This window comes from Nelusetta ayraudi, unplaced genomic scaffold (assembly GCF_046127955.1).
Source record: "Nelusetta ayraudi isolate G7.1 ecotype Tasmania unplaced genomic scaffold, CSIRO-AGI_Nayr_v1 ptg000135l, whole genome shotgun sequence".
NCBI classification, from domain to species: domain Eukaryota; kingdom Metazoa; phylum Chordata; class Actinopteri; order Tetraodontiformes; family Monacanthidae; genus Nelusetta; species Nelusetta ayraudi.
Genome location: NW_027466185.1, coordinates 3,995,984 through 4,012,500, shown reverse-complemented (window position 1 = coordinate 4,012,500; position 16,517 = coordinate 3,995,984). Strand labels below are relative to the sequence as shown.

General features: G+C 47.2%; 1 protein-coding gene and 42 non-coding genes across 44 annotated transcripts in view; all 43 read right to left on the bottom strand.

The window, feature by feature from the left end:
* Positions 1-1,841, bottom strand: part of tmem209 (transmembrane protein 209) — a 6,502-nt gene extending 4,661 nt beyond the window's left edge. The window contains exons 1-6 of one of the 2 annotated variants that reach the window (XM_076012250.1): positions 1,736-1,841; positions 1,223-1,383; positions 1,040-1,098; positions 526-657; positions 202-434; positions 1-97 (exon numbers count right to left, since the gene is read on the bottom strand). The exon at positions 1-97 is cut by the window's left edge and continues 108 nt beyond it. In XM_076012250.1, the coding sequence (XP_075868365.1) occupies positions 1-97; positions 202-434; positions 526-657; positions 1,040-1,098; positions 1,223-1,362 (661 nt within the window). In that variant the 5' untranslated portion in view covers positions 1,363-1,383; positions 1,736-1,841. The remainder of the gene's footprint in view (positions 98-201; positions 435-525; positions 658-1,039; positions 1,099-1,222; positions 1,384-1,735) is intronic. The other variant, XM_076012249.1, reaches the window with a different exon arrangement.
* A 293-nt stretch (positions 1,842-2,134) lies between these two features.
* LOC142878154 (5S ribosomal RNA) lies at positions 2,135-2,253 on the bottom strand. The gene has a single exon (XR_012924433.1). It is a non-coding gene; the product is annotated as a 5S ribosomal RNA (ribosomal RNA).
* Positions 2,254-2,487: 234 nt separating this feature from the next.
* Positions 2,488-2,606, bottom strand: LOC142878228 (5S ribosomal RNA). Its single transcript, XR_012924505.1, has one exon. It is a non-coding gene; the product is annotated as a 5S ribosomal RNA (ribosomal RNA).
* A 229-nt stretch (positions 2,607-2,835) lies between these two features.
* On the bottom strand, positions 2,836-2,954 carry LOC142878152 (5S ribosomal RNA). Its single transcript, XR_012924432.1, has one exon. It is a non-coding gene; the product is annotated as a 5S ribosomal RNA (ribosomal RNA).
* Positions 2,955-3,183: 229 nt separating this feature from the next.
* On the bottom strand, positions 3,184-3,302 carry LOC142878151 (5S ribosomal RNA). The gene has a single exon (XR_012924431.1). It is a non-coding gene; the product is annotated as a 5S ribosomal RNA (ribosomal RNA).
* A 225-nt stretch (positions 3,303-3,527) lies between these two features.
* LOC142878149 (5S ribosomal RNA) lies at positions 3,528-3,646 on the bottom strand. The gene has a single exon (XR_012924429.1). It is a non-coding gene; the product is annotated as a 5S ribosomal RNA (ribosomal RNA).
* A 225-nt stretch (positions 3,647-3,871) lies between these two features.
* Positions 3,872-3,990, bottom strand: LOC142878148 (5S ribosomal RNA). Its single transcript, XR_012924428.1, has one exon. It is a non-coding gene; the product is annotated as a 5S ribosomal RNA (ribosomal RNA).
* Positions 3,991-4,216: 226 nt separating this feature from the next.
* On the bottom strand, positions 4,217-4,335 carry LOC142878147 (5S ribosomal RNA). The gene has a single exon (XR_012924427.1). It is a non-coding gene; the product is annotated as a 5S ribosomal RNA (ribosomal RNA).
* A 225-nt stretch (positions 4,336-4,560) lies between these two features.
* LOC142878146 (5S ribosomal RNA) lies at positions 4,561-4,679 on the bottom strand. The gene has a single exon (XR_012924426.1). It is a non-coding gene; the product is annotated as a 5S ribosomal RNA (ribosomal RNA).
* Positions 4,680-4,909: 230 nt separating this feature from the next.
* On the bottom strand, positions 4,910-5,028 carry LOC142878145 (5S ribosomal RNA). The gene has a single exon (XR_012924425.1). It is a non-coding gene; the product is annotated as a 5S ribosomal RNA (ribosomal RNA).
* A 230-nt stretch (positions 5,029-5,258) lies between these two features.
* On the bottom strand, positions 5,259-5,377 carry LOC142878144 (5S ribosomal RNA). Its single transcript, XR_012924424.1, has one exon. It is a non-coding gene; the product is annotated as a 5S ribosomal RNA (ribosomal RNA).
* Positions 5,378-5,607: 230 nt separating this feature from the next.
* Positions 5,608-5,726, bottom strand: LOC142878143 (5S ribosomal RNA). The gene has a single exon (XR_012924423.1). It is a non-coding gene; the product is annotated as a 5S ribosomal RNA (ribosomal RNA).
* Positions 5,727-5,948: 222 nt separating this feature from the next.
* Positions 5,949-6,067, bottom strand: LOC142878275 (5S ribosomal RNA). Its single transcript, XR_012924549.1, has one exon. It is a non-coding gene; the product is annotated as a 5S ribosomal RNA (ribosomal RNA).
* Positions 6,068-6,289: 222 nt separating this feature from the next.
* LOC142878142 (5S ribosomal RNA) lies at positions 6,290-6,408 on the bottom strand. Its single transcript, XR_012924422.1, has one exon. It is a non-coding gene; the product is annotated as a 5S ribosomal RNA (ribosomal RNA).
* A 230-nt stretch (positions 6,409-6,638) lies between these two features.
* Positions 6,639-6,757, bottom strand: LOC142878141 (5S ribosomal RNA). The gene has a single exon (XR_012924421.1). It is a non-coding gene; the product is annotated as a 5S ribosomal RNA (ribosomal RNA).
* A 230-nt stretch (positions 6,758-6,987) lies between these two features.
* Positions 6,988-7,106, bottom strand: LOC142878140 (5S ribosomal RNA). The gene has a single exon (XR_012924420.1). It is a non-coding gene; the product is annotated as a 5S ribosomal RNA (ribosomal RNA).
* Positions 7,107-7,340: 234 nt separating this feature from the next.
* LOC142878138 (5S ribosomal RNA) lies at positions 7,341-7,459 on the bottom strand. The gene has a single exon (XR_012924418.1). It is a non-coding gene; the product is annotated as a 5S ribosomal RNA (ribosomal RNA).
* Positions 7,460-7,689: 230 nt separating this feature from the next.
* On the bottom strand, positions 7,690-7,808 carry LOC142878359 (5S ribosomal RNA). The gene has a single exon (XR_012924629.1). It is a non-coding gene; the product is annotated as a 5S ribosomal RNA (ribosomal RNA).
* A 230-nt stretch (positions 7,809-8,038) lies between these two features.
* On the bottom strand, positions 8,039-8,157 carry LOC142878136 (5S ribosomal RNA). Its single transcript, XR_012924417.1, has one exon. It is a non-coding gene; the product is annotated as a 5S ribosomal RNA (ribosomal RNA).
* A 230-nt stretch (positions 8,158-8,387) lies between these two features.
* On the bottom strand, positions 8,388-8,506 carry LOC142878135 (5S ribosomal RNA). Its single transcript, XR_012924416.1, has one exon. It is a non-coding gene; the product is annotated as a 5S ribosomal RNA (ribosomal RNA).
* A 230-nt stretch (positions 8,507-8,736) lies between these two features.
* Positions 8,737-8,855, bottom strand: LOC142878134 (5S ribosomal RNA). Its single transcript, XR_012924415.1, has one exon. It is a non-coding gene; the product is annotated as a 5S ribosomal RNA (ribosomal RNA).
* Positions 8,856-9,085: 230 nt separating this feature from the next.
* On the bottom strand, positions 9,086-9,204 carry LOC142878133 (5S ribosomal RNA). The gene has a single exon (XR_012924414.1). It is a non-coding gene; the product is annotated as a 5S ribosomal RNA (ribosomal RNA).
* Positions 9,205-9,422: 218 nt separating this feature from the next.
* Positions 9,423-9,541, bottom strand: LOC142878132 (5S ribosomal RNA). The gene has a single exon (XR_012924413.1). It is a non-coding gene; the product is annotated as a 5S ribosomal RNA (ribosomal RNA).
* A 226-nt stretch (positions 9,542-9,767) lies between these two features.
* LOC142878131 (5S ribosomal RNA) lies at positions 9,768-9,886 on the bottom strand. Its single transcript, XR_012924412.1, has one exon. It is a non-coding gene; the product is annotated as a 5S ribosomal RNA (ribosomal RNA).
* A 218-nt stretch (positions 9,887-10,104) lies between these two features.
* On the bottom strand, positions 10,105-10,223 carry LOC142878130 (5S ribosomal RNA). Its single transcript, XR_012924411.1, has one exon. It is a non-coding gene; the product is annotated as a 5S ribosomal RNA (ribosomal RNA).
* Positions 10,224-10,452: 229 nt separating this feature from the next.
* LOC142878129 (5S ribosomal RNA) lies at positions 10,453-10,571 on the bottom strand. Its single transcript, XR_012924410.1, has one exon. It is a non-coding gene; the product is annotated as a 5S ribosomal RNA (ribosomal RNA).
* A 226-nt stretch (positions 10,572-10,797) lies between these two features.
* Positions 10,798-10,916, bottom strand: LOC142878128 (5S ribosomal RNA). The gene has a single exon (XR_012924409.1). It is a non-coding gene; the product is annotated as a 5S ribosomal RNA (ribosomal RNA).
* Positions 10,917-11,134: 218 nt separating this feature from the next.
* Positions 11,135-11,253, bottom strand: LOC142878126 (5S ribosomal RNA). The gene has a single exon (XR_012924407.1). It is a non-coding gene; the product is annotated as a 5S ribosomal RNA (ribosomal RNA).
* Positions 11,254-11,482: 229 nt separating this feature from the next.
* On the bottom strand, positions 11,483-11,601 carry LOC142878125 (5S ribosomal RNA). The gene has a single exon (XR_012924406.1). It is a non-coding gene; the product is annotated as a 5S ribosomal RNA (ribosomal RNA).
* Positions 11,602-11,827: 226 nt separating this feature from the next.
* Positions 11,828-11,946, bottom strand: LOC142878124 (5S ribosomal RNA). The gene has a single exon (XR_012924405.1). It is a non-coding gene; the product is annotated as a 5S ribosomal RNA (ribosomal RNA).
* Positions 11,947-12,175: 229 nt separating this feature from the next.
* LOC142878123 (5S ribosomal RNA) lies at positions 12,176-12,294 on the bottom strand. Its single transcript, XR_012924404.1, has one exon. It is a non-coding gene; the product is annotated as a 5S ribosomal RNA (ribosomal RNA).
* Positions 12,295-12,520: 226 nt separating this feature from the next.
* On the bottom strand, positions 12,521-12,639 carry LOC142878196 (5S ribosomal RNA). Its single transcript, XR_012924474.1, has one exon. It is a non-coding gene; the product is annotated as a 5S ribosomal RNA (ribosomal RNA).
* Positions 12,640-12,865: 226 nt separating this feature from the next.
* LOC142878122 (5S ribosomal RNA) lies at positions 12,866-12,984 on the bottom strand. Its single transcript, XR_012924403.1, has one exon. It is a non-coding gene; the product is annotated as a 5S ribosomal RNA (ribosomal RNA).
* A 218-nt stretch (positions 12,985-13,202) lies between these two features.
* On the bottom strand, positions 13,203-13,321 carry LOC142878121 (5S ribosomal RNA). The gene has a single exon (XR_012924402.1). It is a non-coding gene; the product is annotated as a 5S ribosomal RNA (ribosomal RNA).
* A 229-nt stretch (positions 13,322-13,550) lies between these two features.
* On the bottom strand, positions 13,551-13,669 carry LOC142878120 (5S ribosomal RNA). The gene has a single exon (XR_012924401.1). It is a non-coding gene; the product is annotated as a 5S ribosomal RNA (ribosomal RNA).
* Positions 13,670-13,887: 218 nt separating this feature from the next.
* Positions 13,888-14,006, bottom strand: LOC142878119 (5S ribosomal RNA). The gene has a single exon (XR_012924400.1). It is a non-coding gene; the product is annotated as a 5S ribosomal RNA (ribosomal RNA).
* Positions 14,007-14,235: 229 nt separating this feature from the next.
* On the bottom strand, positions 14,236-14,354 carry LOC142878118 (5S ribosomal RNA). The gene has a single exon (XR_012924399.1). It is a non-coding gene; the product is annotated as a 5S ribosomal RNA (ribosomal RNA).
* Positions 14,355-14,584: 230 nt separating this feature from the next.
* On the bottom strand, positions 14,585-14,703 carry LOC142878117 (5S ribosomal RNA). Its single transcript, XR_012924398.1, has one exon. It is a non-coding gene; the product is annotated as a 5S ribosomal RNA (ribosomal RNA).
* Positions 14,704-14,921: 218 nt separating this feature from the next.
* Positions 14,922-15,040, bottom strand: LOC142878115 (5S ribosomal RNA). The gene has a single exon (XR_012924396.1). It is a non-coding gene; the product is annotated as a 5S ribosomal RNA (ribosomal RNA).
* A 222-nt stretch (positions 15,041-15,262) lies between these two features.
* Positions 15,263-15,381, bottom strand: LOC142878114 (5S ribosomal RNA). Its single transcript, XR_012924395.1, has one exon. It is a non-coding gene; the product is annotated as a 5S ribosomal RNA (ribosomal RNA).
* A 226-nt stretch (positions 15,382-15,607) lies between these two features.
* Positions 15,608-15,726, bottom strand: LOC142878113 (5S ribosomal RNA). The gene has a single exon (XR_012924394.1). It is a non-coding gene; the product is annotated as a 5S ribosomal RNA (ribosomal RNA).
* Positions 15,727-15,944: 218 nt separating this feature from the next.
* Positions 15,945-16,063, bottom strand: LOC142878112 (5S ribosomal RNA). The gene has a single exon (XR_012924393.1). It is a non-coding gene; the product is annotated as a 5S ribosomal RNA (ribosomal RNA).
* Positions 16,064-16,281: 218 nt separating this feature from the next.
* LOC142878422 (5S ribosomal RNA) lies at positions 16,282-16,400 on the bottom strand. Its single transcript, XR_012924690.1, has one exon. It is a non-coding gene; the product is annotated as a 5S ribosomal RNA (ribosomal RNA).
* Between the last annotated feature and the right edge of the window lie 117 nt (positions 16,401-16,517).

Genomic DNA, 16,517 nt, shown 5'->3' with positions numbered 1-16,517 from the left:
GGGATGTCCGATATCGAGCCCTCAGGCTGGAACCTTCCGCTGGTCCGATGCTACTAGGGTAGGGTGATGAGCCTGGGGAGGTGCTGTAGTTCAGCACCTGAGAATTAAAGAACTTCGTATGAATTTGTGGACATGGAATCTTGTTAATTTGCAAGTATAAAAATAACTGATTTTTGCGGTCACTTGAATTTATGGTCACACCTTTCCGAAGGGCACAGTTGGCGAAAATTGTGCACCTGCACTGTTTGGGGAGGATGGGTTACTAAGGGGAGGGCTGTACCCCGGCACACAGCTTGGAGAGAATTTAGGGCTTGCCGTTGGCGGCCGAGAGGGGCTGAAACTCAGCACACTTTGTCCCTGCAGAGGAGACGACTGTGCTGGTGCTGGAATGACCTTGCTGTCCAGTTTTTCTGCAGGTGGAGATGCCTGGATATCTGCAAGAAGAAAAACACACGGCTTCTTTGTAACACCATACAGTAAAGTCGAAATGCATCTCTATGAATACTGGTGGGTGAAAAGCCTTACTTGTGTTCCTCAGACCAACGAGGCGATGTTGATTTGGAGTTACAGCGATGGTGGAAGGAGACATTGTGTATTTAAAATACTTCCAGAAGTCACAAAGAGCATTAAGACTAAATAGACAGGCAAGCACCAGCTCTGTAAATAACAAGAGACAAATAAAAACCCACTAAACATACTGTATTTTAATGCATCGTACAAAAACATGAATGAGTTCAAGATTGATTTAATTTTTTGAAATTATTCAAGCAAGCTATCTTAAATTATCATCAGTTCAATTTGGCCAACTATATATAAACATACAGTTTCTGTATTCTGTACAGCTCATTAAACTTCATTACATGCTGGTTATTCTGAGAGTTTGTCCAAAAATACACAAGATATTGAACAATTTTGAAACACATCAAGTCACAAAATAAAAATGAATAAATCAATGGTAAGAATCTAACAAAATACACACCAAACACCAATATCAGAGGAATCAACAAGAACTGAACAAAAGCATAATGTGTGGACTCACCAATATACCAAATTGGCCAGTACGTGATATTGTAGTACCGACTCAGCAATTTGCCAGACCTTAAAGTAAGTGAAAGACACATTCATATCATTTGCACACAATGTCAACAAGTATGAGAGTAAGTCACAAAAGATACAAATGCTCAGCTGACTGCACGTATTAGTGAGTTTAAAACATACTTACATTTCTGTGTAAATCATGCCAGCCAGAGACACGTTGAGCACAGCCCAGGCCAGCACCACTTGACGTGCCTGCTCCTCCCGCCTCATCCTTAGGGCCTTGTCTATCATACTGGGCATCCCCTCTTTCGGTGGGGTCAACATCGTTTAGCTGGAGCGTTTAGGCTGACGCGAGAAGTAGGGCCAGAGTCCAAGTTAGAAAAAAGTTCCAATTAAAACAAACCAAACGAAAGAAACAAAGAATTGTATACAGATCCGTATTAAAGTTAAAGACAATGAATGTAAACTCATGGCAAATAATAATATAACGCACACTGTACGTGGCTAGTCAACATGCTAGCTTAGCGATTAGCTACCGCTTGCTTTCACACACAATACCAAAACAAATAGGAACACAACAAGAATGTACGAGACAATTATAGTTACGAGCTTAACTGCTGGTAACAAAAAGTTGCAACACACAGAGTTAGTGCAAAACCATACGAGCGACGACAAAGGAAATGTGGATAAATCATACCACGTTTGAGTGAACGACAATCCCGGCGCTGCATAGTTCGTATTTTAACCGGAAACTACGGAGAGAACTTCCGGTGGATGAAATTGTTTGACAGAGTCATAATTATAATTCTTGCCATGAAGGTGTGCATGCGGGGTTCATTTATTTATTTATTCATTTATTTATTTAGTTATTTTAAATTACAAAACAGTTTGTCTGGTGAATTGCTCACAAAGCATGGAGGAAGTGCACCTTGCCTATGAAGCCGTGCATGCGGTGTTCATTCATTCATTCATTCATTCATTCATTTAGTTAGTTAGTTTGTGAGTTTGTTTAAATGAACCGGCAGCAAAAAACAGTTTGTCTTGTGATTTCCTCATAAAGTTGCACGTGGAAACAGCACCCCCTGCCGGGACAAAAAGCTTACGGCACCTGGTATTCCCAGGCGGTCTCCCATCCAAGTACTAACCAGGCCCGACCCTGCTTAGCTTCCGAGATCAGACGAGATCGGGCGTTCTCAGGGTGGTATGGCCGTAAGCGAGAGACGCTGTTGCAAACAGGCCTTATAAACCTGCAGCATGGAGGAAGTGCACCTTGCCTATGAAGCCGTGCATGTGGTGTTCATTTATTCATTCATTCATTCATTCATTTAGTTAGTTAGTTAGTTAGTTAGTTTGTGAGTTTGTTTATATGAACCGCCAGCAAAAAACAGTTTGTCTTGTGATTTCCTCATAAAGTTGCACGTGGAAACAGCACCCCCTGCCGGGACAAAAAGCTTACGGCACCTGGTATTCCCAGGCGGACTCCCATCCAAGTACTAACCAGGCCCGACCCTGCTTAGCTTCCGAGATCAGACGAGATCGGGCGTTCTCAGGGTGGTATGGCCGTAAGCGAGAGACGCTGTTGCAAACAGGCCTTATAAACCTGCAGCATGGAGGAAGTGCACCTTGCCTATGAAGCCGTGCATGTGGTGTTCATTTATTCATTCATTCATTCATTCATTTAGTTAGTTAGTTAGTTAGTTTGTGAGTTTGTTTAAATGAACCGGCAGCAAAAAACAGTTTGTCTTGTGATTTCCTCACAAAGTTGCACGTGGAAACAGCACCCCTGCCGGGACAAAAAGCTTACGGCACCTGGTATTCCCAGGCGGTCTCCCATCCAAGTACTAACCAGGCCCGACCCTGCTTAGCTTCCGAGATCAGACGAGATCGGGCGTTCTCAGGGTGGTATGGCCGTAAGCGAGAGACGCTGTTGCAAACAGGCCTTATAAACCTGCAGCATGGAGGAAGTGCACCTTGCCTATGAAGCCGTGCATGTGGTGTTCATTTATTCATTCATTCATTCATTCATTTAGTTAGTTAGTTAGTTAGTTTGTGAGTTTGTTTAAATGAACCGCCAGCAAAAAACAGTTTGTCTTGTGATTTCCTCACAAAGTTGCACGTGGAAACAGCACCCCTGCCGGGACAAAAAGCTTACGGCACCTGGTATTCCCAGGCGGTCTCCCATCCAAGTACTAACCAGGCCCGACCCTGCTTAGCTTCCGAGATCAGACGAGATCGGGCGTTCTCAGGGTGGTATGGCCGTAAGCGAGAGACGCTGTTGCAAACAGGCCTTATAAACCTGCAGCATGGAGGAAGTACACCTTGCCTATGAAGCCGTGCATGTGGTGTTCATTTATTCATTCATTCATTTAGTTAGTTAGTTAGTTAGTTAGTTTGTGAGTTTGTTTAAATGAACCGCCAGCAAAAAACAGTTTGTCTTGTGATTTCCTCATAAAGTTGCACGTGGAAACAGCACCCCTGCCGGGACAAAAAGCTTACGGCACCTGGTATTCCCAGGCGGTCTCCCATCCAAGTACTAACCAGGCCCGACCCTGCTTAGCTTCCGAGATCAGACGAGATCGGGCGTTCTCAGGGTGGTATGGCCGTAAGCGAGAGACGCTGTTGCAAACAGGCCTTATAAACCTGCAGCATGGAGGAAGTGCACCTTGCCTATGAAGCCGTGCATGTGGTGTTCATTTATTCATTCATTCATTTAGTTAGTTAGTTAGTTAGTTAGTTTGTGAGTTTGTTTAAATGAACCGCCAGCAAAAAACAGTTTGTCTTGTGATTTCCTCATAAAGTTGCACGTGGAAACAGCACCCCTGCCGGGACAATAAGCTTACGGCACCTGGTATTCCCAGGCGGTCTCCCATCCAAGTACTAACCAGGCCCGACCCTGCTTAGCTTCCGAGATCAGACGAGATCGGGCGTTCTCAGGGTGGTATGGCCGTAAGCGAGAGACGCTGTTGCAAACAGGCCTTATAAACCTGCAGCATGGAGGAAGTGCACCTTGCCTATGAAGCCGTGCATGTGGTGTTCATTTATTCATTCATTCATTTAGTTAGTTAGTTAGTTAGTTAGTTTGTGAGTTTGTTTAAATGAACCGGCAGCAAAAAACAGTTTGTCTTGTGATTTCCTCATAAAGTTGCACGTGGAAACAGCACCCCCTGCCGGGACAAAAAGCTTACGGCACCTGGTATTCCCAGGCGGTCTCCCATCCAAGTACTAACCAGGCCCGACCCTGCTTAGCTTCCGAGATCAGACGAGATCGGGCGTTCTCAGGGTGGTATGGCCGTAAGCGAGAGACGCTGTTGCAAACAGGCCTTATAAACCTGCAGCATGGAGGAAGTGCACCTTGCCTATGAAGCCGTGCATGTGGTGTTCATTTATTCATTCATTCATTTAGTTAGTTAGTTAGTTAGTTAGTTTGTGAGTTTGTTTAAATGAACCGGCAGCAAAAAACAGTTTGTCTTGTGATTTCCTCATAAAGTTGCACGTGGAAACAGCACCCCTGCCGGGACAAAAAGCTTACGGCACCTGGTATTCCCAGGCGGTCTCCCATCCAAGTACTAACCAGGCCCGACCCTGCTTAGCTTCCGAGATCAGACGAGATCGGGCGTTCTCAGGGTGGTATGGCCGTAAGCGAGAGACGCTGTTGCAAACAGGCCTTATAAACCTGCAGCATGGAGGAAGTGCACCTTGCCTATGAAGCCGTGCATGTGGTGTTCATTTATTCATTCATTCATTCATTCATTTAGTTAGTTAGTTAGTTAGTTTGTGAGTTTGTTTAAATGAACCGGCAGCAAAAAACAGTTTGTCTTGTGATTTCCTCATAAAGTTGCACGTGGAAACAGCACCCCCTGCCGGGACAAAAAGCTTACGGCACCTGGTATTCCCAGGCGGTCTCCCATCCAAGTACTAACCAGGCCCGACCCTGCTTAGCTTCCGAGATCAGACGAGATCGGGCGTTCTCAGGGTGGTATGGCCGTAAGCGAGAGACGCTGTTGCAAACAGGCCTTATAAACCTGCAGCATGGAGGAAGTGCACCTTGCCTATGAAGCCGTGCATGTGGTGTTCATTTATTCATTCATTCATTCATTCATTTAGTTAGTTAGTTAGTTAGTTTGTGAGTTTGTTTAAATGAACCGCCAGCAAAAAACAGTTTGTCTTGTGATTTCCTCATAAAGTTGCACGTGGAAACAGCACCCCCTGCCGGGACAAAAAGCTTACGGCACCTGGTATTCCCAGGCGGTCTCCCATCCAAGTACTAACCAGGCCCGACCCTGCTTAGCTTCCGAGATCAGACGAGATCGGGCGTTCTCAGGGTGGTATGGCCGTAAGCGAGAGACGCTGTTGCAAACAGGCCTTATAAACCTGCAGCATGGAGGAAGTGCACCTTGCCTATGAAGTCGTGCATGTGGTGTTCATTTATTCATTCATTCATTCATTCATTTAGTTAGTTAGTTAGTTAGTTTGTGAGTTTGTTTAAATGAACCGCCAGCAAAAAACAGTTTGTCTTGTGATTTCCTCATAAAGTTGCACGTGGAAACAGCACCCCCTGCCGGGACAAAAAGCTTACGGCACCTGGTATTCCCAGGCGGTCTCCCATCCAAGTACTAACCAGGCCCGACCCTGCTTAGCTTCCGAGATCAGACGAGATCGGGCGTTCTCAGGGTGGTATGGCCGTAAGCGAGAGACGCTGTTGCAAACAGGCCTTATAAACCTGCAGCATGGAGGAAGTGCACCTTGCCTATGAAGCCGTGCATGTGGTGTTCATTTATTCATTCATTCATTTAGTTAGTTAGTTAGTTAGTTTGTGAGTTTGTTTAAATGAACCGCCAGCAAAAAACAGTTTGTCTTGTGATTTCCTCATAAAGTTGCACGTGGAAACAGCACCCCCTGCCGGGACAAAAAGCTTACGGCACCTGGTATTCCCAGGCGGTCTCCCATCCAAGTACTAACCAGGCCCGACCCTGCTTAGCTTCCGAGATCAGACGAGATCGGGCGTTCTCAGGGTAGTATGGCCGTAAGCGAGAGATGCTGTTGCAAACAGGCCTTATAAACCTGCAGCATGGAGGAAGTGCACCTTGCCTATGAAGCCGTGCATGTGGTGTTCATTTATTCATTCATTCATTTAGTTAGTTAGTTAGTTAGTTTGTGAGTTTGTTTAAATGAACCGGCAGCAAAAAACAGTTTGTCTTGTGATTTCCTCATAAAGTTGCACGTGGAAACAGCACCCCCTGCCGGGACAAAAAGCTTACGGCACCTGGTATTCCCAGGCGGTCTCCCATCCAAGTACTAACCAGGCCCGACCCTGCTTAGCTTCCGAGATCAGACGAGATCGGGCGTTCTCAGGGTGGTATGGCCGTAAGCGAGAGACGCTGTTGCAAACAGGCCTTATAAACCTGCAGCATGGAGGAAGTGCACCTTGCCTATGAAGCCGTGCATGTGGTGTTCATTTATTCATTCATTCATTCATTCATTTAGTTAGTTAGTTAGTTAGTTTGTGAGTTTGTTTAAATGAACCGGCAGCAAAAAACAGTTTGTCTTGTGATTTCCTCATAAAGTTGCACGTGGAAACAGCACCCCCTGCCGGGACAAAAAGCTTACGGCACCTGGTATTCCCAGGCGGTCTCCCATCCAAGTACTAACCAGGCCCGACCCTGCTTAGCTTCCGAGATCAGACGAGATCGGGCGTTCTCAGGGTGGTATGGCCGTAAGCGAGAGACGCTGTTGCAAACAGGCCTTATAAACCTGCAGCATGGAGGAAGTGCACCTTGCCTATGAAGTCGTGCATGTGGTGTTCATTTATTCATTCATTCATTCATTCATTTAGTTAGTTAGTTAGTTAGTTTGTGAGTTTGTTTAAATGAACCGCCAGCAAAAAACAGTTTGTCTTGTGATTTCCTCATAAAGTTGCACGTGGAAACAGCACCCCCTGCCGGGACAAAAAGCTTACGGCACCTGGTATTCCCAGGCGGTCTCCCATCCAAGTACTAACCAGGCCCGACCCTGCTTAGCTTCCGAGATCAGACGAGATCGGGCGTTCTCAGGGTGGTATGGCCGTAAGCGAGAGACGCTGTTGCAAACAGGCCTTATAAACCTGCAGCATGGAGGAAGTGCACCTTGCCTATGAAGCCGTGCATGTGGTGTTCATTTATTCATTCATTCATTCATTCATTTAGTTAGTTAGTTAGTTAGTTAGTTTGTGAGTTTGTTTAAATGAACCGCCAGCAAAAAACAGTTTGTCTTGTGATTTCCTCATAAAGTTGCACGTGGAAACAGCACCCCCTGCCGGGACAAAAAGCTTACGGCACCTGGTATTCCCAGGCGGTCTCCCATCCAAGTACTAACCAGGCCCGACCCTGCTTAGCTTCCGAGATCAGACGAGATCGGGCGTTCTCAGGGTGGTATGGCCGTAAGCGAGAGACGCTGTTGCAAACAGGCCTTATAAACCTGCAGCATGGAGGAAGTGCACCTTGCCTATGAAGCCGTGCATGTGGTGTTCATTTATTCATTCATTCATTCATTCATTTAGTTAGTTAGTTAGTTAGTTTGTGAGTTTGTTTAAATGAACCGCCAGCAAAAAACAGTTTGTCTTGTGATTTCCTCATAAAGTTGCACGTGGAAACAGCACCCCCTGCCGGGACAAAAAGCTTATGGCACCTGGTATTCCCAGGCGGTCTCCCATCCAAGTACTAACCAGGCCCGACCCTGCTTAGCTTCCGAGATCAGACGAGATCGGGCGTTCTCAGGGTGGTATGGCCGTAAGCGAGAGACGCTGTTGCAAACAGGCCTTATAAACCTGCAGCATGGAGGAAGTGCACCTTGCCTATGAAGCCGTGCATGTGGTGTTCATTTATTCATTCATTCATTCATTCATTTAGTTAGTTAGTTAGTTAGTTTGTGAGTTTGTTTAAATGAACCGCCAGCAAAAAACAGTTTGTCTTGTGATTTCCTCATAAAGTTGCACGTGGAAACAGCACCCCCTGCCGGGACAAAAAGCTTACGGCACCTGGTATTCCCAGGCGGTCTCCCATCCAAGTACTAACCAGGCCCGACCCTGCTTAGCTTCCGAGATCAGACGAGATCGGGCGTTCTCAGGGTGGTATGGCCGTAAGCGAGAGACGCTGTTGCAAACAGGCCTTATAAACCTGCAGCATGGAGGAAGTGCACCTTGCCTATGAAGCCGTGCATGTGGTGTTCATTTATTCATTCATTCATTCATTCATTTAGTTAGTTAGTTAGTTAGTTTGTGAGTTTGTTTAAATGAACCGGCAGCAAAAAACAGTTTGTCTTGTGATTTCCTCATAAAGTTGCACGTGGAAACAGCACCCCCTGCCGGGACAAAAAGCTTACGGCACCTGGTATTCCCAGGCGGTCTCCCATCCAAGTACTAACCAGGCCCGACCCTGCTTAGCTTCCGAGATCAGACGAGATCGGGCGTTCTCAGGGTGGTATGGCCGTAAGCGAGAGACGCTGTTGCAAACAGGCCTTATAAACCTGCAGCATGGAGGAAGTGCACCTTGCCTATGAAGCCGTGCATGTGGTGTTCATTTATTCATTCATTCATTCATTCATTTAGTTAGTTAGTTAGTTAGTTTGTGAGTTTGTTTAAATGAACCGCCAGCAAAAAACAGTTTGTCTTGTGATTTCCTCATAAAGTTGCACGTGGAAACAGCACCCCCTGCCGGGACAAAAAGCTTACGGCACCTGGTATTCCCAGGCGGTCTCCCATCCAAGTACTAACCAGGCCCGACCCTGCTTAGCTTCCGAGATCAGACGAGATCGGGCGTTCTCAGGGTGGTATGGCCGTAAGCGAGAGACGCTGTTGCAAACAGGCCTTATAAACCTGCAGCATGGAGGAAGTGCACCTTGCCTATGAAGCCGTGCATGTGGTGTTCATTTATTCATTCATTCATTCATTCATTTAGTTAGTTAGTTAGTTAGTTTGTGAGTTTGTTTAAATGAACCGGCAGCAAAAAACAGTTTGTCTTGTGATTTCCTCATAAAGTTGCACGTGGAAACAGCACCCCCTGCCGGGACAAAAAGCTTACGGCACCTGGTATTCCCAGGCGGTCTCCCATCCAAGTACTAACCAGGCCCGACCCTGCTTAGCTTCCGAGATCAGACGAGATCGGGCGTTCTCAGGGTGGTATGGCCGTAAGCGAGAGACGCTGTTGCAAACAGGCCTTATAAACCTGCAGCATGGAGGAAGTGCACCTTGCCTATGAAGCCGTGCATGTGGTGTTCATTTATTCATTCATTCATTTAGTTAGTTAGTTAGTTTGTGAGTTTGTTTAAATGAACCGGCAGCAAAAAACAGTTTGTCTTGTGATTTCCTCATAAAGTTGCACGTGGAAACAGCACCCCCTGCCGGGACAAAAAGCTTACGGCACCTGGTATTCCCAGGCGGTCTCCCATCCAAGTACTAACCAGGCCCGACCCTGCTTAGCTTCCGAGATCAGACGAGATCGGGCGTTCTCAGGGTGGTATGGCCGTAAGCGAGAGACGCTGTTGCAAACAGGCCTTATAAACCTGCAGCATGGAGGAAGTGCACCTTGCCTATGAAGCCGTGCATGTGGTGTTCATTTATTCATTCATTCATTTAGTTAGTTAGTTAGTTAGTTAGTTTGTGAGTTTGTTTAAATGAACCGGCAGCAAAAAACAGTTTGTCTTGTGATTTCCTCATAAAGTTGCACGTGGAAACAGCACCCCCTGCCGGGACAAAAAGCTTACGGCACCTGGTATTCCCAGGCGGTCTCCCATCCAAGTACTAACCAGGCCCGACCCTGCTTAGCTTCCGAGATCAGACGAGATCGGGCGTTCTCAGGGTGGTATGGCCGTAAGCGAGAGACGCTGTTGCAAACAGGCCTTATAAACCTGCAGCATGGAGGAAGTGCACCTTGCCTATGAAGCCGTGCATGTGGTGTTCATTTATTCATTCATTCATTTAGTTAGTTAGTTAGTTTGTGAGTTTGTTTAAATGAACCGGCAGCAAAAAACAGTTTGTCTTGTGATTTCCTCATAAAGTTGCACGTGGAAACAGCACCCCCTGCCGGGACAAAAAGCTTACGGCACCTGGTATTCCCAGGCGGTCTCCCATCCAAGTACTAACCAGGCCCGACCCTGCTTAGCTTCCGAGATCAGACGAGATCGGGCGTTCTCAGGGTGGTATGGCCGTAAGCGAGAGACGCTGTTGCAAACAGGCCTTATAAACCTGCAGCATGGAGGAAGTGCACCTTGCCTATGAAGCCGTGCATGTGGTGTTCATTTATTCATTCATTCATTCATTCATTTAGTTAGTTAGTTAGTTAGTTTGTGAGTTTGTTTAAATGAACCGCCAGCAAAAAACAGTTTGTCTTGTGATTTCCTCACAAAGTTGCACGTGGAAACAGCACCCCTGCCGGGACAAAAAGCTTACGGCACCTGGTATTCCCAGGCGGTCTCCCATCCAAGTACTAACCAGGCCCGACCCTGCTTAGCTTCCGAGATCAGACGAGATCGGGCGTTCTCAGGGTGGTATGGCCGTAAGCGAGAGACGCTGTTGCAAACAGGCCTTATAAACCTGCAGCATGGAGGAAGTGCACCTTGCCTATGAAGCCGTGCATGTGGTGTTCATTTATTCATTCATTCATTTAGTTAGTTAGTTAGTTAGTTAGTTTGTGAGTTTGTTTAAATGAACCGGCAGCAAAAAACAGTTTGTCTTGTGATTTCCTCATAAAGTTGCACGTGGAAACAGCACCCCCTGCCGGGACAAAAAGCTTACGGCACCTGGTATTCCCAGGCGGTCTCCCATCCAAGTACTAACCAGGCCCGACCCTGCTTAGCTTCCGAGATCAGACGAGATCGGGCGTTCTCAGGGTGGTATGGCCGTAAGCGAGAGACGCTGTTGCAAACAGGCCTTATAAACCTGCAGCATGGAGGAAGTGCACCTTGCCTATGAAGCCGTGCATGTGGTGTTCATTTATTCATTCATTCATTTAGTTAGTTAGTTAGTTTGTGAGTTTGTTTAAATGAACCGGCAGCAAAAAACAGTTTGTCTTGTGATTTCCTCATAAAGTTGCACGTGGAAACAGCACCCCCTGCCGGGACAAAAAGCTTACGGCACCTGGTATTCCCAGGCGGTCTCCCATCCAAGTACTAACCAGGCCCGACCCTGCTTAGCTTCCGAGATCAGACGAGATCGGGCGTTCTCAGGGTGGTATGGCCGTAAGCGAGAGACGCTGTTGCAAACAGGCCTTATAAACCTGCAGCATGGAGGAAGTGCACCTTGCCTATGAAGCCGTGCATGTGGTGTTCATTTATTCATTCATTCATTCATTCATTTAGTTAGTTAGTTAGTTAGTTTGTGAGTTTGTTTAAATGAACCGCCAGCAAAAAACAGTTTGTCTTGTGATTTCCTCACAAAGTTGCACGTGGAAACAGCACCCCTGCCGGGACAAAAAGCTTACGGCACCTGGTATTCCCAGGCGGTCTCCCATCCAAGTACTAACCAGGCCCGACCCTGCTTAGCTTCCGAGATCAGACGAGATCGGGCGTTCTCAGGGTGGTATGGCCGTAAGCGAGAGACGCTGTTGCAAACAGGCCTTATAAACCTGCAGCATGGAGGAAGTGCACCTTGCCTATGAAGCCGTGCATGTGGTGTTCATTTATTCATTCATTCATTTAGTTAGTTAGTTAGTTAGTTAGTTTGTGAGTTTGTTTAAATGAACCGGCAGCAAAAAACAGTTTGTCTTGTGATTTCCTCATAAAGTTGCACGTGGAAACAGCACCCCCTGCCGGGACAAAAAGCTTACGGCACCTGGTATTCCCAGGCGGTCTCCCATCCAAGTACTAACCAGGCCCGACCCTGCTTAGCTTCCGAGATCAGACGAGATCGGGCGTTCTCAGGGTGGTATGGCCGTAAGCGAGAGACGCTGTTGCAAACAGGCCTTATAAACCTGCAGCATGGAGGAAGTGCACCTTGCCTATGAAGCCGTGCATGTGGTGTTCATTTATTCATTCATTCATTCATTCATTTAGTTAGTTAGTTAGTTAGTTTGTGAGTTTGTTTAAATGAACCGGCAGCAAAAAACAGTTTGTCTTGTGATTTCCTCACAAAGTTGCACGTGGAAACAGCACCCCTGCCGGGACAAAAAGCTTACGGCACCTGGTATTCCCAGGCGGTCTCCCATCCAAGTACTAACCAGGCCCGACCCTGCTTAGCTTCCGAGATCAGACGAGATCGGGCGTTCTCAGGGTGGTATGGCCGTAAGCGAGAGACGCTGTTGCAAACAGGCCTTATAAACCTGCAGCATGGAGGAAGTGCACCTTGCCTATGAAGCCGTGCATGTGGTGTTCATTTATTCATTCATTCATTTAGTTAGTTAGTTAGTTAGTTAGTTTGTGAGTTTGTTTAAATGAACCGGCAGCAAAAATAAGTTTGTCTTGTGATTTCCTCATAAAGTTGCACGTGGAAACAGCACCCCCTGCCGGGACAAAAAGCTTACGGCACCTGGTATTCCCGGGCGGTCTCCCATCCAAGTACTAACCAGGCCCGACCCTGCTTAGCTTCCGAGATCAGACGAGATCGGGCGTTCTCAGGGTGGTATGGCCGTAAGCGAGAGACGCTGTTGCAAACAGGCCTTATAAACCTGCAGCATGGAGGAAGTGCACCTTGCCTATGAAGCCGTGCATGTGGTGTTCATTTATTCATTCATTCATTTAGTTAGTTAGTTAGTTAGTTAGTTTGTGAGTTTGTTTAAATGAACCGGCAGCAAAAAACAGTTTGTCTTGTGATTTCCTCATAAAGTTGCACGTGGAAACAGCACCCCCTGCCGGGACAAAAAGCTTACGGCACCTGGTATTCCCAGGCGGTCTCCCATCCAAGTACTAACCAGGCCCGACCCTGCTTAGCTTCCGAGATCAGACGAGATCGGGCGTTCTCAGGGTGGTATGGCCGTAAGCGAGAGACGCTGTTGCAAACAGGCCTTATAAACCTGCAGCATGGAGGAAGTGCACCTTGCCTATGAAGCCGTGCATGTGGTGTTCATTTATTCATTCATTCATTTAGTTAGTTAGTTAGTTTGTGAGTTTGTTTAAATGAACCGGCAGCAAAAAACAGTTTGTCTTGTGATTTCCTCATAAAGTTGCACGTGGAAACAGCACCCCCTGCCGGGACAAAAAGCTTACGGCACCTGGTATTCCCAGGCGGTCTCCCATCCAAGTACTAACCAGGCCCGACCCTGCTTAGCTTCCGAGATCAGACGAGATCGGGCGTTCTCAGGGTGGTATGGCCGTAAGCGAGAGACGCTGTTGCAAACAGGCCTTATAAACCTGCAGCATGGAGGAAGTGCACCTTGCCTATGAAGCCGTGCATGTGGTGTTCATTTATTCATTCATTCATTCATTCATTTAGTTAGTTAGTTAGTTAGTTTGTGAGTTTGTTTAAATGAACCGCCAGCAAAAAACAGTTTGTCTTGTGATTTCCTCACAAAGTTGCACGTGGAAACAGCACCCCTGCCGGGACAAAAAGCTTACGGCACCTGGTATTCCCAGGCGGTCTCCCATCCAAGTACTAACCAGGCCCGACCCTGCTTAGCTTCCGAGATCAGACGAGATCGGGCGTTCTCAGGGTGGTATGGCCGTAAGCGAGAGACGCTGTTGCAAACAGGCCTTATAAACCTGCAGCATGGAGGAAGTGCACCTTGCCTATGAAGCCGTGCATGTGGTGTTCATTTATTCATTCATTCATTTAGTTAGTTAGTTAGTTTGTGAGTTTGTTTAAATGAACCGGCAGCAAAAAACAGTTTGTCTTGTGATTTCCTCATAAAGTTGCACGTGGAAACAGCACCCCCTGCCGGGACAAAAAGCTTACGGCACCTGGTATTCCCAGGCGGTCTCCCATCCAAGTACTAACCAGGCCCGACCCTGCTTAGCTTCCGAGATCAGACGAGATCGGGCGTTCTCAGGGTGGTATGGCCGTAAGCGAGAGACGCTGTTGCAAACAGGCCTTATAAACCTGCAGCATGGAGGAAGTGCACCTTGCCTATGAAGCCGTGCATGTGGTGTTCATTTATTCATTCATTCATTCATTCATTTAGTTAGTTAGTTAGTTAGTTTGTGAGTTTGTTTAAATGAACCGCCAGCAAAAAACAGTTTGTCTTGTGATTTCCTCACAAAGTTGCACGTGGAAACAGCACCCCTGCCGGGACAAAAAGCTTACGGCACCTGGTATTCCCAGGCGGTCTCCCATCCAAGTACTAACCAGGCCCGACCCTGCTTAGCTTCCGAGATCAGACGAGATCGGGCGTTCTCAGGGTGGTATGGCCGTAAGCGAGAGACGCTGTTGCAAACAGGCCTTATAAACCTGCAGCATGGAGGAAGTGCACCTTGCCTATGAAGCCGTGCATGTGGTGTTCATTTATTCATTCATTCATTCATTCATTTAGTTAGTTAGTTAGTTAGTTTGTGAGTTTGTTTAAATGAACCGCCAGCAAAAAACAGTTTGTCTTGTGATTTCCTCATAAAGTTGCACGTGGAAACAGCACCCCCTGCCGGGACAAAAAGCTTACGGCACCTGGTATTCCCAGGCGGTCTCCCATCCAAGTACTAACCAGGCCCGACCCTGCTTAGCTTCCGAGATCAGACGAGATCGGGCGTTCTCAGGGTGGTATGGCCGTAAGCGAGAGACGCTGTTGCAAACAGGCCTTATAAACCTGCAGCATGGAGGAAGTGCACCTTGCCTATGAAGCCGTGCATGTGGTGTTCATTTATTCATTCATTCATTTAGTTAGTTAGTTAGTTTGTGAGTTTGTTTAAATGAACCGGCAGCAAAAAACAGTTTGTCTTGTGATTTCCTCATAAAGTTGCACGTGGAAACAGCACCCCCTGCCGGGACAAAAAGCTTACGGCACCTGGTATTCCCAGGCGGTCTCCCATCCAAGTACTAACCAGGCCCGACCCTGCTTAGCTTCCGAGATCAGACGAGATCGGGCGTTCTCAGGGTGGTATGGCCGTAAGCGAGAGACGCTGTTGCAAACAGGCCTTATAAACCTGCAGCATGGAGGAAGTGCACCTTGCCTATGAAGCCGTGCATGTGGTGTTCATTTATTCATTCATTCATTTAGTTAGTTAGTTAGTTAGTTTGTGAGTTTGTTTAAATGAACCGCCAGCAAAAAACAGTTTGTCTTGTGATTTCCTCACAAAGTTGCACGTGGAAACAGCACCCCCTGCCGGGACAAAAAGCTTACGGCACCTGGTATTCCCAGGCGGTCTCCCATCCAAGTACTAACCAGGCCCGACCCTGCTTAGCTTCCGAGATCAGACGAGATCGGGCGTTCTCAGGGTGGTATGGCCGTAAGCGAGAGACGCTGTTGCAAACAGGCCTTATAAACCTGCAGCATGGAGGAAGTGCACCTTGCCTATGAAGCCGTGCATGTGGTGTTCATTTATTCATTCATTCATTTAGTTAGTTAGTTAGTTAGTTAGTTTGTGAGTTTGTTTAAATGAACCGGCAGCAAAAAACAGTTTGTCTTGTGATTTCCTCATAAAGTTGCACGTGGAAACAGCACCCCCTGCCGGGACAAAAAGCTTACGGCACCTGGTATTCCCAGGCGGTCTCCCATCCAAGTACTAACCAGGCCCGACCCTGCTTAGCTTCCGAGATCAGACGAGATCGGGCGTTCTCAGGGTGGTATGGCCGTAAGCGAGAGACGCTGTTGCAAACAGGCCTTATAAACCTGCAGCATGGAGGAAGTGCACCTTGCCTATGAAGCCGTGCATGTGGTGTTCATTTATTCATTCATTCATTTAGTTAGTTAGTTAGTTTGTGAGTTTGTTTAAATGAACCGGCAGCAAAAAACAGTTTGTCTTGTGATTTCCTCATAAAGTTGCACGTGGAAACAGCACCCCCTGCCGGGACAAAAAGCTTACGGCACCTGGTATTCCCAGGCGGTCTCCCATCCAAGTACTAACCAGGCCCGACCCTGCTTAGCTTCCGAGATCAGACGAGATCGGGCGTTCTCAGGGTGGTATGGCCGTAAGCGAGAGACGCTGTTGCAAACAGGCCTTATAAACCTGCAGCATGGAGGAAGTGCACCTTGCCTATGAAGCCGTGCATGTGGTGTTCATTTATTCATTCATTCATTTAGTTAGTTAGTTAGTTTGTGAGTTTGTTTAAATGAACCGGCAGCAAAAAACAGTTTGTCTTGTGATTTCCTCATAAAGTTGCACGTGGAAACAGCACCCCCTGCCGGGACAAAAAGCTTACGGCACCTGGTATTCCCAGGCGGTCTCCCATCCAAGTACTAACCAGGGCCGACCCTGCTTAGCTTCCGAGATCAGACGAGATCGGGCGTTCTCAGGGTGGTATGGCCGTAAGCGAGAGACGCTGTTGCAAACAGGCCTTATAAACCTGCAGCATGGAGGAAGTGCACCTTGCCTATGAAGCCGTGCATGTGGTGTTCATTTATTCATTCATTCATTTAGTTAGTTAGTTA